The following is a 17,500-nucleotide window of genomic DNA, read 5'->3' on the forward strand; positions in this document are numbered from 1 at the left end:
TATATTATATACATGTGTGTGTGTTTATACATACATACGTATATATATATATATATATATATATATATATATATATATATATATATATATATATATATATATATATATATATATATATATATATATATATATATACACACACACACATATATACACATACATACAGTTCTGATATATCTATAAAAATACAACACTTTCTGTACAACAGATCACAAACACAATGCTGCCACCGTGTGGTTGTATCTAGTACTGCATCGAGGCTGGTAAATTTGAATAAAAGTCATTTAGTAGCGAGCACAGACTAATAGATTTTCCGTCCCAAGTATAGAAATAGTAGAATGTAAAAATGTACGCACAGTATATATGTTTTTACCTGTAGATCATTATTATTATTATTATTAGTACTCTCATTATCTGTTCTTTGGCACTTAAATATGTGCTACATGTTAATTAATTATTATTTACAATATTATCTTTTGTGGGACTTTTGTGTAAGTGGATGTATTTTACCTCATTGTATTCATTTCAACCTAAAAATCATGCATTTATTTATGCATTTATACTTTCTCAAAGTTACCACACTAACATTAGCACGCTAACGTTCTATGCTAATATGTTAGCTCATTTTTAATGTTTAAACCTAAAAACCATGGATTTTAATACTTGAGTCACCTTAGAAGTAAACTAACTGTTCCAATGTTATCATGTTAACATGTGCATGCTAACGATTCATGCTAACATTTGAGCTAATTTTGATCATTTAAATCTAAAAATCAAGCATTTTAATACGTTAATACGTGCATCTTCTGAGGAGTACACTAACTTGTTCAATGTTATCATGCTAATATTAGCGTACTAACATTTCATGCTAGCATTCGAGCTCATTTTGATCATTTAAACTTAAAAATCGTGGATTTTGATACTTGGCGCCATCTTATAATTTTGCTAACTTTTCCGATGTTCTCATGCTAACTTTATCGTTCTAAGGTTTCATGCTAGCATTTGAGCTAATTTTTATCATTTCAAACTAAAAATCATGCATTATAATACTTTAATACTTGTATCATCTTAGAAGTACACTAACTTTTCCGATGTTATCGTGTTATTATTAGCGTACTAACATTTCATGCTAGCATTCGAGCCAATTTTGATAATTTAAACTTAAAAATCATGGATTTTGATATTTGGCGTCATCTTAGAAGTACACTAACTTTTCCTACATTATCATGGTAACATTAGCATGCTCACATTTCATGCTAGAATTTTAGCTTGAATAAACTGTGGACCGAAGTTTCACAGCACAGATAGCAGGCCCACCACAATTTCAGAGGGAATGTTCTAGTTATTACAATGATGATCTTTTCTTAGATACTTAAAAATATGCAACATTTTAATTAATTATTGACAATATTATCCTGTGTGGTGTTTGTGTGTGCTGTTGGTGTTTTGGCTAACTATATTCATTTGGATCTAAAAATCATTGATTTTGATACTTGGCGCCATTTTAGAAGTACGCAAAATGTTCCGATGTTATCATGCTAACATTAGCATGCTAATATTTCATGCTAGCTTTTTAGCTAATTGACCATTTTAACTTGAAATTCATGAATTTTGAGACATGCTAATATTATATCACCACGCTCCCTAGAATATTGTTGTTTAAATTCAACACAACTTCACCACGCTCCCCAGAATATTGTTGTTTAAATTCAACACACAATCTCACCACGCTCACTAGAATATTGTTTAAATTCAACACAACTTCACCACGTTCCCTAGAATATTGTTGTTTAAATTCAACACAACTTCACCACGCTCCCTAGAATATTGTTCTTTAAATTCAACACACGATCTCACCACGCTCACTAAAATATTGTTTAAATTCAACACAACTTCACCATGCTCCCCAGAATATTGTTGTTTAAATTCAACACAACTTCACCACGCTCCCTAGAATATTGTTGTTTAAATTCAACACAACTTCACTGCGCTCCCTAGAAATTGTTGCTTAAATTAAACACACAACTTCACCACGCTCCCTAGAATATTGTTGTTTAAATTCAACACAACTTCACCACGCTCCCCAGAATATTGTTGTTTAAATTCAACACAACTTCACCACGCTCCCTAGAATATTGTTGTTTAAATTCAACACAACTTCACCGCGCTCCCTAGAAATTGTTGCTTAAATTAAACACACAACTTCACCACGCTCCCTAGAATATTGTTGTTTAAATTCAACACAACTTCACCACGCTCCCTAGAATATTGTTGTTTAAATTCAACACAACTTCACCACGCTCCCTAGAATATTGTTGTTTGAATTCAACACAACTTCACCACGCTCCCTAGAATATTGTTCTTTAAATTCAACACACAACTTCACCACGCTCCCTAGAATATTGTTGTTTAAATTCAACACACAACTTCACCACGCTCCCTAGAATATTGTTGTTTAAATTCAACACACAACTTCACCACGCTCCCTAGAATATTGTTGTTTAAATTCAACAAAACTTCACCACGCTCCCTAGAATATTGTTGTTTAAATTAAACACACAACTTCACCACGCTCCCTAGAATATTGTTGTTTAAATTAAACACACAACTTCACCACGCTCCCTAGAATATTGTTGTTTAAATTCAACAAAACTTCACCACGCTCCCTAGAATATTGTTGTTTATATCAAACACACAACTTCACCACGCTCCCTAGAATATTGTTGTTTAGATCAAACACAAAACTTCACCACGCTCCCTAGAATATTGTTGTTTAAATTAAACACACAACTTCACCACGCTCCCTAGAATATTGTTGTTTAAATTCAACACAACTTCACCACGCTCCCTAGAATATTGTTGTTTAAATTCAACACAACTTCACCACGCTCCCTAGAATATTGTTGTTTAAATTAAACACACAACTTCACCACGCTCCCTAGAATATTGTTGTTTAAATTCAACACAACTTCACCACGCTCCCTAGAATATTGTTGTTTAAATTCAACACAACTTCACCACGCTCCCTAGAATATTGTTGTTTAAATTCAACACAACTTCACCACGCTCCCTAGAATATTGTTGTTTGAATTCAACACAACTTCACCACGCTCCCTAGAATATTGTTCTTTAAATTCAACACAACTTCACCACGTTCCCAGAATATTGTTGTTTAAATTCAACACAACTTCACCACGCTCCCTAGAATATTGTTGTTTGAATTCAACACAACTTCACCACGCTCCCTAGAATATTGTTCTTTAAATTCAACACACAACTTCACCACGCTCCCTAGAATATTGTTGTTTAAATTCAACACAACTTCACCACGCTCCCTAGAATATTGTTGTTTAAATTCAACACAACTTCACCACGCTCCCTAGAATATTGTTGTTTAAATTAAACACACAACTTCACCACGCTCCCTAGAATATTGTTGTTTAAATTCAACACAACTTCACCACGCTCCCTAGAATATTGTTGTTTAAATTCAACACAACTTCACCACGCTCCCTAGAATATTGTTGTTTAAATTCAACACAACTTCACCACGCTCCCTAGAATATTGTTGTTTAAATTCAACACAACTTCACCACGCTCCCTAGAATATTGTTGTTTAAATTCAACACAACTTCACCACGCTCCCTAGAATATTGTTGTTTGAATTCAACACAACTTCACCACGCTCCCTAGAATATTGTTGTTTAAATTCAACACAACTTCACCACGTTCCCAGAATATTGTTGTTTAAATTCAACACAACTTCACCACGCTCCCTAGAATATTGTTGTTTGAATTCAACACAACTTCACCACGCTCCCTAGAATATTGTTCTTTAAATTCAACACACAACTTCACCACGCTCCCTAGAATATTGTTGTTTAAATTCAACACACAACTTCACCACGCTCCCTAGAATATTGTTCTTTAAATTCAACACAACTTCACCACGCTCCCTAGAATATTGTTGTTTAAATTCAACAAAACTTCACCACGCTCCCTAGAATATTGTTGTTTAAATTAAACACACAACTTCACCACGCTCCCTAGAATATTGTTGTTTAAATTAAACACACAACTTCACCACGCTCCCTAGAATATTGTTGTTTTAATCAAACACACAACTTCACCACGCTCCCTAGAATATTGTTGTTTAAATCAAACACACAACTTCACCACGCTCCCTAGAATATTGTTGTTTGAATTCAACACAACTTCACCACGCTCCCTAGAATATTGTTGTTTGAATTCAACACAACTTCACCACGCTCCCTAGAATATTGTTCTTTAAATTCAACACACAACTTCACCACGCTCCCTAGAATATTGTTGTTTAAATTCAACAAAACTTCACCACGCTCCCTAGAATATTGTTGTTTAAATCAAACACACAACTTCACCACGCTCCCTAGAATATTGTTGTTTAGATCAAACACACAACTTCACCACGCTCCCTAGAATATTGTTGTTTTAATCAAACACACAACTTCACCACGCTCCCTAGAATATTGTTGTTTAAATTCAACACAACTTCACCACGCTCCCTAGAATATTGTTGTTTAAATTCAACACAACTTCACCACGCTCCCTAGAATATTGTTGTTTAAATTAAACACACAACTTCACCACGCTCCCTAGAATATTGTTGTTTAAATTCAACACAACTTCACCACGCTCCCTAGAATATTGTTGTTTAAATTCAACACAACTTCACCACGCTCCCTAGAATATTGTTGTTTGAATTAAACACAACTTCACCACGCTCCCTAGAATATTGTTCTTTAAATTCAACACAACTTCACCACGTTCCCAGAATATTGTTGTTTAAATTCAACACAACTTCACCACGCTCCCTAGAATATTGTTGTTTGAATTCAACACAACTTCACCACGCTCCCTAGAATATTGTTGTTTAAATTCAACACACAACTTCACCACGCTCCCTAGAATATTGTTGTTTAAATTCAACACACAACTTCACCACGCTCCCTAGAATATTGTTGTTTAAATTCAACAAAACTTCACCACGCTCCCTAGAATATTGTTGTTTAAATTAAACACACAACTTCACCACGCTCCCTAGAATATTGTTGTTTAAATTAAACACACAACTTCACCACGCTCCCTAGAATATTGTTGTTTAAATTAAACACACAACTTCACCACGCTCCCTAGAATATTGTTGTTTTAATCAAACACACAACTTTACCACGCTCCCTAGAATATTGTTGTTTTAATCAAACACAAAACTTCACCACGCTCCCTAGAATATTGTTGTTTAAATTAAACACACAACTTCACCACGCTCCCTAGAATATTGTTGTTTTAATCAAACACACAACTTCACCACGCTCCCTAGAATATTGTTGTTTTAATCAAACACAAAACTTCACCACGCTCCCTAGAATATTGTTGTTTAAATTAAACACACAACTTCACCACGCTCCCTAGAATATTGTTGTTTTAATCAAACACACAACTTCACCACGCTCCCTAGAATATTGTTGTTTTAATCAAACACAAAACTTCACCACGCTCCCTAGAATATTGTTGTTTAAATCAAACACACAACTTCACCACGCTCCCTAGAATATTGTTGTTTAGATCAAACACACAACTTCACCACGCTCCCTAGAATAATGTTGTTTTAATCAAACACACAACTTCACCACACTCCCTAGAACATTGTTACATATTCTTCCAGCCGATGGCGGGAAGTGACATCAGTGTTTGTGTTGCCAGGTGAACGGGGGCGGGGCCGAGAGAGACTCCAAGCCGTCAGTCAGCCCTTCTCCATCCAACGCCTCGTCCAACGCGTCCATCACCTCGCCCAGCAGCAGCACTCCCCCCGAGGTAGGTGACAGGAAACATAGAACATAGACAACAAATTCATATCAATAAAAAAATCACTCAAGCAGCACTGAGAGCAGATTCAGACCAACTCCCTCTAAATAATGTTAACATTTTCAACAGCAACAAAGAAAGTATGCTTGGTAGAAAACACTACAACGTAAAGTAAAGCTCCACTCTGACAAAATGTGCTAACTTGATGCTAGTTTACATTGGATATGCCATAGACAAGCTACTATTAGCATTAGCAATTTCAACATTTGGATAAAGGTGTACCTAATAATTTTGGCCATAGCTCATAATTTGGAAAAGAAAGGTGTACCTAATAATTTGGCCATAGCTAATAATTAGCATAAAGGTGTACCTAATATTTTGACCATAGCCATCAATTTGCATAAAGGTGTACCTAATATTTTGGCCATACCTCATAATTTGCATAAAAGTGTACCTAATATTTTGGCCATAACAAATCATTTGAAAATAAATATGTACCTAATATTTTGGCCATAACTAATAATTTGGAAAAGAAAGGTGTACCTAATAATTTGGCCTTAGCTAATAATTTGCATAAAGGTGTACCTAATATTTTGACCATAGCCATCAATTTGCATAAAGGTGTACCTAATATTTTGACCATAGCCATCAATTTGCATAAAGGTGTACCTAATATTTTGGCCATAGCTAATCATTTGCATAAAGGTGTACCTAATATTTTGTCCGTAACTAATCATTTGGAAATAAATATGTACCTAATATTTTGGCCATACCTCATAATTTGCATAAAGGAAGGTGTACCTAATATTTTGGCCATAGCTAATAATTTGCATAAAGGTGTACCTAATATTTTGGCCATAACTAATAATTTGCATAAAGGTGTACCTAATATTTTGTCCGTAACTAATCATTTGAAAATAAATATGTACCTAATATTTTGGCCATACCTCATAATTTGCATAAAGGTGTACCTAATATTTTGGCCATAGCTAATGATTTGCATAAAGGTGTACCTAATATTTTGGCCATACCTCATAATTTGCATAAAGGTGTACCTAATATTTTGGCCATACCTCATAATTTGCATAAAGGTGTACCTAATATTTTGGCCATACCTCATAATTTGCATAAAGGAAGGTGTACCTAATATTTTGGCCATACCTCATAATTTGCATAAAGGTGTGCCTAATATTTTGGCCATAGCTAATAATTTGCATAAAGGTGTACCTAATATTTTGGCCATACCTCATAATTTGCATAAAGGTGTGCCTAATATTTTGGCCATAGCTAATAATTTGCATAAAGGTGTACCTAATATTTTGGCCATACCTCATAATTTGCATAAAGGTGTACCTAATATTTTGGCCATACCTCATAATTTGCATAAAGGTGTGCCTAATATTTTGGCCATAGCTAATAATTTGCATAAAGGTGTACCTAATATTTTGGCCATACCTCATAATTTGCATAAAGGTGTACCTAATATTTTGGCCGTACCTCATAATTTGCATAAAGGTGTACCTAATATTTTGGCCATACCTCATAATTTGCATAAAGGTGTACCTAATAATTTGGCCTTAGCTAATAATTTGCATAAAGGTGTACCTAATATATTGTCCGTAGCTAATCATTTGAAAATAAATATGTACCTAATATTTTGGCCATACCTCATAATTTGCATAAAGGTGTACCTAATATTTTGGCCATACCTCATAATTTGCATAAAGGAAGGTGTACCTAATATTTTGGCCATAGCTCATAATTTGCATAAAGGTGTACCTAATATTTTGTCCGTAACTAATCATTTGAAAATAAATATGTACCTAATATTTTGGCCATACCTCATAATTTGCATAAAGGTGTACCTAATATTTTGGCCATACCTCATAATTTGCATAAAGGAAGGTGTACCTAATATTTTGGCCATAGCTAATAATTTGCATAAAGGTGTACCTAATATTTTGGCCATAGCTAATAATTTGCATAAAGGTGTACCTAATATTTTGGCCATAGCTCATAATTTGCATAAAAGTGTACCTAATATTTTGGCCATACCTCATCATTTGCATAAAGGTGTACCTAATAATTTGGCCATAGCTAATAATTTGAAAACAACATGTACCTAATATTTCAACACCTCCAAATGTGTTAATTAAAACTACAAGTAAGATGAAAGTTATAACCAAACAAATACTTAGAGTATAAACACTTTGCAGGGCGCAACACAACACATCCTTAGCTAGCCTGGACAGTGCTGCCACCTCATGGCTTGGAAGTGCACCTGAAACTCAAAACAAGTTGTGATCAGATCCTTTTTTATTGTTACATTAAAAATAGTATTTTATTATCAAACTAATTGTATTTTTTAAAAATCATTAAAAAAAATTAGTAAATAGATAAAATTACAAAAAAAATTACAAAATAATTTCAAAAAATGTAAAAAAGTATTAATCAGAGGAAGGTTACATTTAAATGTGACATTAAAAATAACATTTTATTGTCAATCTATTTGTATTAAAAAATAAATACATAAAAAAAAGTTTAAATAACATAAAATAAGATTAAAAAATATAAAAACTATTTGTATTAATCAGAAGAAGGTTACATTTAAATGTGACATTAAAAATAACATTTTATTGTCAATCTATTTGTATTAAAAAATAAATAAATACATAAAAAAAAGTTTAAATAACATAAAATAAGATTTAAAAAATATAAAAACTATTTGTATTAATCAGAGGAAGGTCACATTTAAATGTGACACTAAAAATAAATTTTTTTTTGTCAATCTATTTGTATTAAAAAATAAATAAATACATAAAAAAAAGTTTAACATAAAATAAGATTTAAAAAATATAAAAACTATTTGTATTAATCAGAGGAAGGTTACATTTAAATGTTACATTAAAAATAACATTTTATCATCAAACTATATGTATTAATCAGAGGAAGGTTACATTTGAAATAAAAACTTTTCTAAACAGGTTGCATGTTAAAGCTCCTTCTGGTCGCATGAAGGTGGCCTAAAAAGGTGTTTCAACAATGAAATAAAAGGAGGATGTGTCCCCTCCAGGGCGTGACCCCAGGGGCCATCCCCGCCCTGACCATGAGTCTGCAGCAGGTCAAGGAGCTGGCCCACCAGAAGCGCTCCAACAAGAGAGCGCCCGCTATGGACTGGACCAAGAAAAACGAACTCTTCAGCAACCTTTAGAAGCTTCCGGCACCAAACCCTTTTTTATGGCGGTGATTGGCAGCGCGATCAGAGAGGAGACTTTTCAGGAGAAATGATGTTTTTAACTTTCTACTAACAGGACATGTACACACTGACAATCATGCTGGACTAATCATCTCACTATCATTATTATAACAATAATATCATTATTATTATGCCATAATATTAATAATATTATGTCATAATAATAGTATTATTACGTCATAATACAATTATTATTACGACATAATAATCGTATTATTATTATGTAGTAATAGTAATCATATTGTGTAGTAATAATATTATTATGTAGTAATATTATTATTATTATGTAGTAATATTATTATTACTACATTGTTATTATGTAGTAATAATAATAATAATAAGATTAATATTATTATTATGTAGTAATAATGAGATTAATATTATGTACTAATAATAATGTTATTATTATGTAGTAATAATAATATTTTTGTCATAATACAATTATTATTATTATAAGATATTTATTATTATGAGATAATTGTATTATTATAAATATTTTGAGATACAAATCAAGTCTTGTGTAGATATTTGCTTCTTGGCTAAAAAAAAGTGATTTAAAACCTGTTTTGACTTTAGATGTAACAAACAAACTGCTAGCTTGAAGCAGCAATCATATGAGAATGTATATTTCATATATTTTTACATTTTTCAACAAATCCTTTCCCCCAATGATGTGGGAGCACACGTTTGATCCACTCGCTTTTCTTGGCAATTTCACTTCTCTTCAAATCCTCAAACATTTCTGTCAATAATAACGTTTTTTTTTTCTTGTCCCGTTTGGATTATTTTCCAAAGGAGTTGTTGTCCGTGTACGCGACGATTTGATGGCAATAAAGTATTATTCTGTCATATCCATGTGAAGAAAAAGGTGTACCTAATATTTTGGCCATAGCTAATGATTTGTACCTAATAGTTTGGCCATAGCTAATTATTTGGATAAAGGTGTACCTAATATTTTGGCCATAGCTAATCATTTGTATTAAGGAGTACCTAATATTTTGGCCATAGCTAATTATTTGGGAAAAAAAGGTGTGTCTAATATTTTGGACATAGTTAATCATTTGGGAAAAGAAAGGTGTACCTAATAGTTTGGCCATAGTTAATAAATTGTGGGGAAAAAAGGTGTACCTAATGGTTTGGCTGTAGTTAAATCATTTTGATTGAGGTGTACCTAATATTTTGGCCATAGCTAATAATTTGGATAAAGGTGTACCTAATATTTTGGCCATAGCTAATCATTTGAAAGAAAGAAAAAAGCATGTACCTAATATTTTGGCCATAGCTAATAATTTGTCCATAGGTAATAATTTGGAAACAAAGGTGTACCTAATAAATTGGATATAGCTAATTTGAAAAAAAACAAAAACATGTACCTACTATTTTGGACATAGCTAATACTTTGGATAAAGGTGTACCTAATAAATTGGCCATAGCTAATAATTTCAACAAAAAAAAACATGTACCTAATATTTTGGCCATAAAGGTGTCCCTAATATTTTGGCCATAGCTAATAATTTGGATTAAGGTGTACCTAATATTTTGGCCATAGCTAATCATTTGGATAAAGTGTACCTAATAAATTGGCCATAGCTAATCATTTGAAAAAAAAACAAAAAACATGTACCTAATATTTTGGCCATAAAGGTGTACCTAATAATTTGTCCATAGCTAATAATTTGGATAAAGGTGTACCTAATATTTTGGCCATAGCTAGTAATTTGGGGAAAAAAAACAAAAACATGTACCTAATATTTTGGCCATAAAGGTGTACCTAATATTTTGGCCATAGCTAATCATTTGAAAAAAAACCAAAAAACATGTACCTAATATTTTGGCCATAGCTAATAATTTGGATTAAGGTGTACCTAATATTTTGGCCATAGCTAATCATTTGGAAAAAAAAAAAAAAAACATGTACCTAATATTTTGGCCATAAAGGTGTACCTAATATTTTGGCCATAGCTAATCATTTGAAAAAAAAAAAAAAAAACATGTACCTAATATTTTGGCCATAGCTAATAATTTGGATTAAGGTGTACCTAATATTTTGGCCATAGCTAATCATTTGGGAAAAGAAGGTGTACCTAATAGTTTGGCCATAAAGGTGTACCTAATATTTTGGCCATAAAGGTGTACCTAATATTTTGGCCATAGTTAATAATTTGGATAAGGTGTACCTAATATTTTGGCCATAGCTAATCATTCGGGGGGAAAAAAGGTGTACCTAATAAATTGGCCACAGTTAATAATTTGGATAAAGGTGTACCTAATATTTTGGCCATAGCTAATAATTTGAAAAAAACAAAAAAAACATGTACCTAATATTTTGGCCATAAAGGTGTACCTAATATTTTGGCCATAGCTAATAATTTGGATTAAGGTGTACCTAATAAATTGGCCACAGTTAATAATTTGGATAAAGGTGTACCTAATATTTTGGCCATAGTTAATCATTTGGGATGAGAAAGGTGTACCTAATAGTGTGGCCTTAGTTAATAATTTGAATAAGGGTGTACCTAATATTTTGGCCATAGCTAATCATTTGGATTAAGGTGTACCTAATAAATTGGCCATAGCTAATCATTTGAAAAAGAAAAAAAAACATGTACCTAATATTTTGGCCATAAAGGTGTACCTAATATTTTGGCCATAGCTAATCATTTGAAAAAAAAAACATGTACCTAATATTTTGGCCATATCTAATGACTTGGATAAAGGTGTACCTAATATTTTGGCCATATCTAATGACTTGGATAAAGGTGTACCTAATATTTTGGCCATAGCTCATAATTGGTGTGGAGTTAAACACCCAGAAGTGTCAGTCAAGTGTCAATCCACGCCCTCCATGGTGGAAAACTACACGGTCAAACCCGTTGAGAACTACATTTCCCAGAATGCCACGGGAAAATAACCGCCAAATGACTGAAGGCACCTGAAGAGGAATGGAGGTTCAGTCAGACTCACTCACCAAACATGCAGCAAGATCTACTCTACAACATTCTACAAACACACCAAAGGTCGGTGAAAATGCTCGAATAGTGAGTCTTAGTCTGCGTTGTGTAGTTTTTGAAATAAAAGACACTTCACCAAGCCGTCGTTTTACACACACAGACACACAGAGGTCTCAGCTTCACTGGCGGAGGGATTTGTGCTCCTGTGGTGTAAACAACATGCGTCAATGCAAACAATTCCCACAGTCGACGCTCTACTTCTTCATTATCAGAATTGTGCAGGAAAATAACTTACACGCCACAACATTATTGTGTTAACTTTTCAAGTATTTAAGAACGTTTAGGAAGAATATTTACAACAGAAAGTGAATAACTATTATCTTCCGACTCAAAAGTCCGAAGCAAGAGGAAGTAAACAAACGAGAAAACAGCGAACATCCGGTTCTTCAAAAATAAAAGCGATACTTCAAAATAAAATATAACACCGTGTCTAGTTCATAATATAGCGCAACAACATCAATCTAATACACTTGTTCGTTTGATGAAGATCGGAAATGCTTACTTTGATATGCTTAACTTCTTCATTTGCTTACTCAACTTTCTTCATTTGTTTGTTTGAACTGCTGGCTTCAAGTTGCATTACTGCAGTTACCTTCGACCATTGATTGCATGCTGGCTTCAAGTTGCATTACTGCAGTTACCTTTGACCATTGATTGCATGCTGGCTTTGACCACTTAAAAGCAAGTTGAGGAGGAGGAGGATGATGATGATGATGATGATGATGAGGAGTAGTAGGATGATGATGATGCTGGTGATGATTATAATGATGATGATGATGATGGTGGTGGTAATGATTATGATGAGGATGATGATGACATGGAGGAGGAAGGATGATGATAATGATGATGAGGAGGAGGATGGTGATAGTGATGACATGGAGGAGGAAGGATGATGGTGGTGATGATACTGATGATGATGAGGATGATGGTGGTGATGATACTGATGATGATGAGGATGATGGTGGTGATGATACTGATGATGATGAGGATGATGGTGGTGATGATACTGATGATGATGAGGATGATGGTGGGGATGATACTGATGATGATGAGGATGATGATGATTATGATGATGATGATGATGACATGGAGGAGGAAGGATGATGGTGGTGATGAGGATGATGGTGGTGATGATGAGGATGATGGTGGTGATGATACTGATGAGGATGATGATGATTATGATGATGATGATGATGACATGGAGGAGGAAGGATGATGGTGGTGATGATTATGATGATGATGAGGATGATGGTGGTGATGATACTGATGATGATGAGGATGATGGTGGTGATGATACTGATGATGATGAGGATGATGGTGGTGATGATACTGATGATGATGAGGATGATGGTGGTGATGATTTGGATGATGATGATTATGATGACATGGAGGAGGAAGGATGATGGTGGTGATGATTATGATGATGATGATGGTGGTGATGATTTTGATGATGATGACATGGAGGAGGAAGGATGATGGTGGTGATGATTATGATGATGATGAGGATGATGGTGGTGATGATTTTGATGATGATGATTATGATGATGATGATGATGACATGGAGGAGGAAGGATGATGATGAGGATGATGATTATGATGAGGATGATGATGATGACATGGAGGAGGAAGGATGGTGATGAGGATGATGATGATGAGGAGGATGGTGATAGTGATGACATGGAGGAGGAAGGGTGATGGTGGTGATGATGATGATGATGATGATGACATGGAGGAGGAAGGATGATGATGAGGATGATGATTATGATGAGGATGATGATGATGACATGGAGGAGGAAGGATGGTGATGAGGATGATGATGATGAGGAGGATGGTGATAGTGATGACATGGAGGAGGAAGGGTGATGGTGGTGATGATGATGATGATGATGATGACATGGAGGAGGAAGGATGATGATAATGATGATGAGGAGGAGGATGGTGATAGTGATGACATGGAGGAGGAAGGATGATGGTGGTGATGATACTGATGATGATGATGATGGTGGTGATGATTATGATGATGATGAGGATGGTGGTGATGATTATGATGATGATGATGATGGTGGCGATGATTATGATGATGATGAGGATGATGGTGGTGATGATACTGATGATGATGAGGATGATGGTGGTGATGATGATGATGGTGATGAGGATGATGGTGGTGATGATTATGATGATGATGAGGGTGATGATACTGATGATGATGAGGATGATGGTGGTGATGATACTGATGATGATGAGGATGATGGTGGTGATGATGATGATGATGATGGTGGTGATGATTATGATGATGATGAGGATGATGGTGGTGATGATTATGATGATGATGATGATGATGGTGGTGATGATTATGAGGATGATGAGGATGATGGTGGTGATGATACTGATGATGATGAGGATGATGGTGGTGATGATGATGATGGTGATGAGGATGATGGTGGTGATGATTATGATGATGATGAGGATGATGGTGGTGATGATACTGATGATGATGAGGATGATGATGGTGGTGATGATTATGATGATGATGAGGATGATGGTGGTGATGATTATGAGGATGATGGTGGTGATGATACTGATGATGATGAGGATGATGGTGGTGATGATTATGATGATGATGATGATGATGGTGGTGATGATTATGAGGATGATGAGGATGATGGTGGTGATGATACTGATGATGATGAGGATGATGGTGGTGATGATACTGATGATGATGAGGATGATGGTGGTGATGATACTGATGATGATGAGGATGATGATGGTGGTGATGATTATGATGATGATGAGGATGATGGTGGTGATGATTTTGATGATGATGACATGGAGGAGGAAGGATGATGGTGGTGATGATTATGATGATGATGAGGATGATGGTGGTGATGATTTTGATGATGATGATTATGATGATGATGATGATGACATGGAGGAGGAAGGATGGTGTTAATGATGATGATGAGGATGATGGTGGTGATGATTTTGATGATGATGATTATGATGATGATGATGATGACATGGAGGAGGAAGGATGGTGATAATGATGATGAGGAGGAGGATGGTGATAATGATGATGAGGAGGAGGATGGTGATAATGATGATGAGGAGGAGGATGGTGATAGTGATGACATGGAGGAGGAAGGATGGTGATGAGGATGATGATGATGAGGAGGATGGTGATAGTGATGACATGGAGGAGGAAGGGTGATGGTGGTGATGATGATGATGATGGTGGTAATGATTATGATGATGATGATTATGATGAGGATGATGATGATGGTGGTAATGATTATGATGATGATGATTATGATGAGGATGATGATGACATGGAGGAGGAAGGATGGTGATAATGATGATGAGGATGGTGATAGTGATGACATGGAGGAGGAAGGGTGATGGTGATGATGATGATGAGGATGATGATTATGATGAGGATGATGATGATGACATGGAGGAGGAAGGATGGTGATGATGATGATGACATGGAGGAGGAAGGATGATGATGATGATGATGATGGTCATGTGCTGATGCTGCAAACATGGCTGGTTTCCTAGCAACCGTGTCCACCCTAGTGGTCCTTGTAAGGCTGCAGCTCTGGGGGGGGGGGGGGGGGGGGGGGACACACACCTTCCACCCCACAGCACGCCAAGAATAGACCTGTGTGTGTGTGTGTGTGTGTGTGTGTGTGTGTGTGTGTGTGTGTGTGTGTGTGTGTGTGTGTGAAATACGTATCACACACACACACACACACGTATCATATAGACACGCACACATACACATCTCATTTACACACACACACGTATCATATAGACACACACACACACACACACGTATCATATAGACACACACACACACACACATATCATATAGACACGCACACATACATATCTCATATACACACACACACACGTATCATATAGACACGCACACATACACATCTCATTTACACACACACACGTATCATATAGACACACACACACACACACACACGTATCATATAGACACACACACACACACACGTATCATATAGACACACACACACACATATCATATAGACACGCACACATACATATCTCATATACACACACACGTATCATATAGACACGCACACATACACATCTCATTTACACACACACACGTATCATATAGACACACACACACACACACGTATCATATAGACACACACACACACACACACACATCATATAGACACGCACACATACATATCTCATATACACACACACACACGTATCATATAGACACACACACACACACACGTATCATATAGACACACACACACACATATCATATAGACACGCACACATACATATCTCATATACACACACACGTATCATATAGACACGCACACATACACATCTCATTTACACACACACACGTATCATATAGACACACACACACACACACACACACGTATCATATATACACACACACACACACGTATCATATAGACACGCACACATACATATCTCATATACACACACACACACACGTATCATATAGACACACACACATACACATCTCATTTACACACACACACGTATCATATAGACACACACACACACACACACACGTATCATATAGACACACACACACACGTATCATATAGACACACATACATACACATCTCCTTTACACACACACACGTATCATATAGACACACACACACACACACATGTATCATATAGACACACACACACACACACATATCATATAGACACGCACACTTACATATCTCATGTACACACACACACACACACGTATCATATAGACACGCACACATACATATCTCATATACACACACACACACACACACACGTATCATATAGACACGCACACATACATATCTCATATACACACACACACACACGTATCATATAGACACGCACACATACATATCTCATATACACACACACACACATATCATATAGACACGCACACATACACATCTCATTTACACACACACACGTATCATATAGACACACACACACACACACACACACGTATCATATAGACACACACACACACACACGTATCATATAGACACGCACACATACACATCTCATTTACACACACACACGTATCATATAGACACACACACACACACACACGTATCATATAGACACACACACACACACATGTATCATATAGACACACACACACACGTATCATATAGACACGCACACATACATATCTCATATACACACACACACACGTATCATATAGACACGCACACATACACGTATCATATATACACACACACATGTATCATATAGACACGCACACATACATATCTCATATACACACACACACACGTATCATATAGACACACACACATACACGTATCATATACACACACACACACAAACA

General features: G+C 35.3%; 2 protein-coding genes across 2 annotated transcripts in view; both read left to right on the forward strand.

Annotated features, from left to right (window-relative positions):
- Window positions 1-9,279, forward strand: part of LOC133642321 (Na(+)/H(+) exchange regulatory cofactor NHE-RF1-like) — an 87,225-nt gene extending 77,946 nt beyond the window's left edge. Inside the window, exons 5-6 of the mRNA XM_062036446.1 lie at window positions 5,743-5,853; window positions 8,918-9,279. Coding sequence (XP_061892430.1) covers window positions 5,743-5,853; window positions 8,918-9,055 — 249 coding nt within the window. The 3' untranslated portion in view covers window positions 9,056-9,279. The remainder of the gene's footprint in view (window positions 1-5,742; window positions 5,854-8,917) is intronic.
- A 2,701-nt stretch (window positions 9,280-11,980) lies between these two features.
- Window positions 11,981-17,500, forward strand: part of LOC133642609 (sarcoplasmic/endoplasmic reticulum calcium ATPase 1-like) — a 120,138-nt gene continuing 114,618 nt past the window's right edge. Inside the window, exon 1 of the mRNA XM_062036900.1 lies at window positions 11,981-12,117. The gene's annotated coding sequence lies outside the window, so the exon portion shown is untranslated. The remainder of the gene's footprint in view (window positions 12,118-17,500) is intronic.

This window comes from Entelurus aequoreus, linkage group LG25 (assembly GCF_033978785.1).
Source record: "Entelurus aequoreus isolate RoL-2023_Sb linkage group LG25, RoL_Eaeq_v1.1, whole genome shotgun sequence".
In the NCBI taxonomy this organism is placed as follows: domain Eukaryota; kingdom Metazoa; phylum Chordata; class Actinopteri; order Syngnathiformes; family Syngnathidae; genus Entelurus; species Entelurus aequoreus.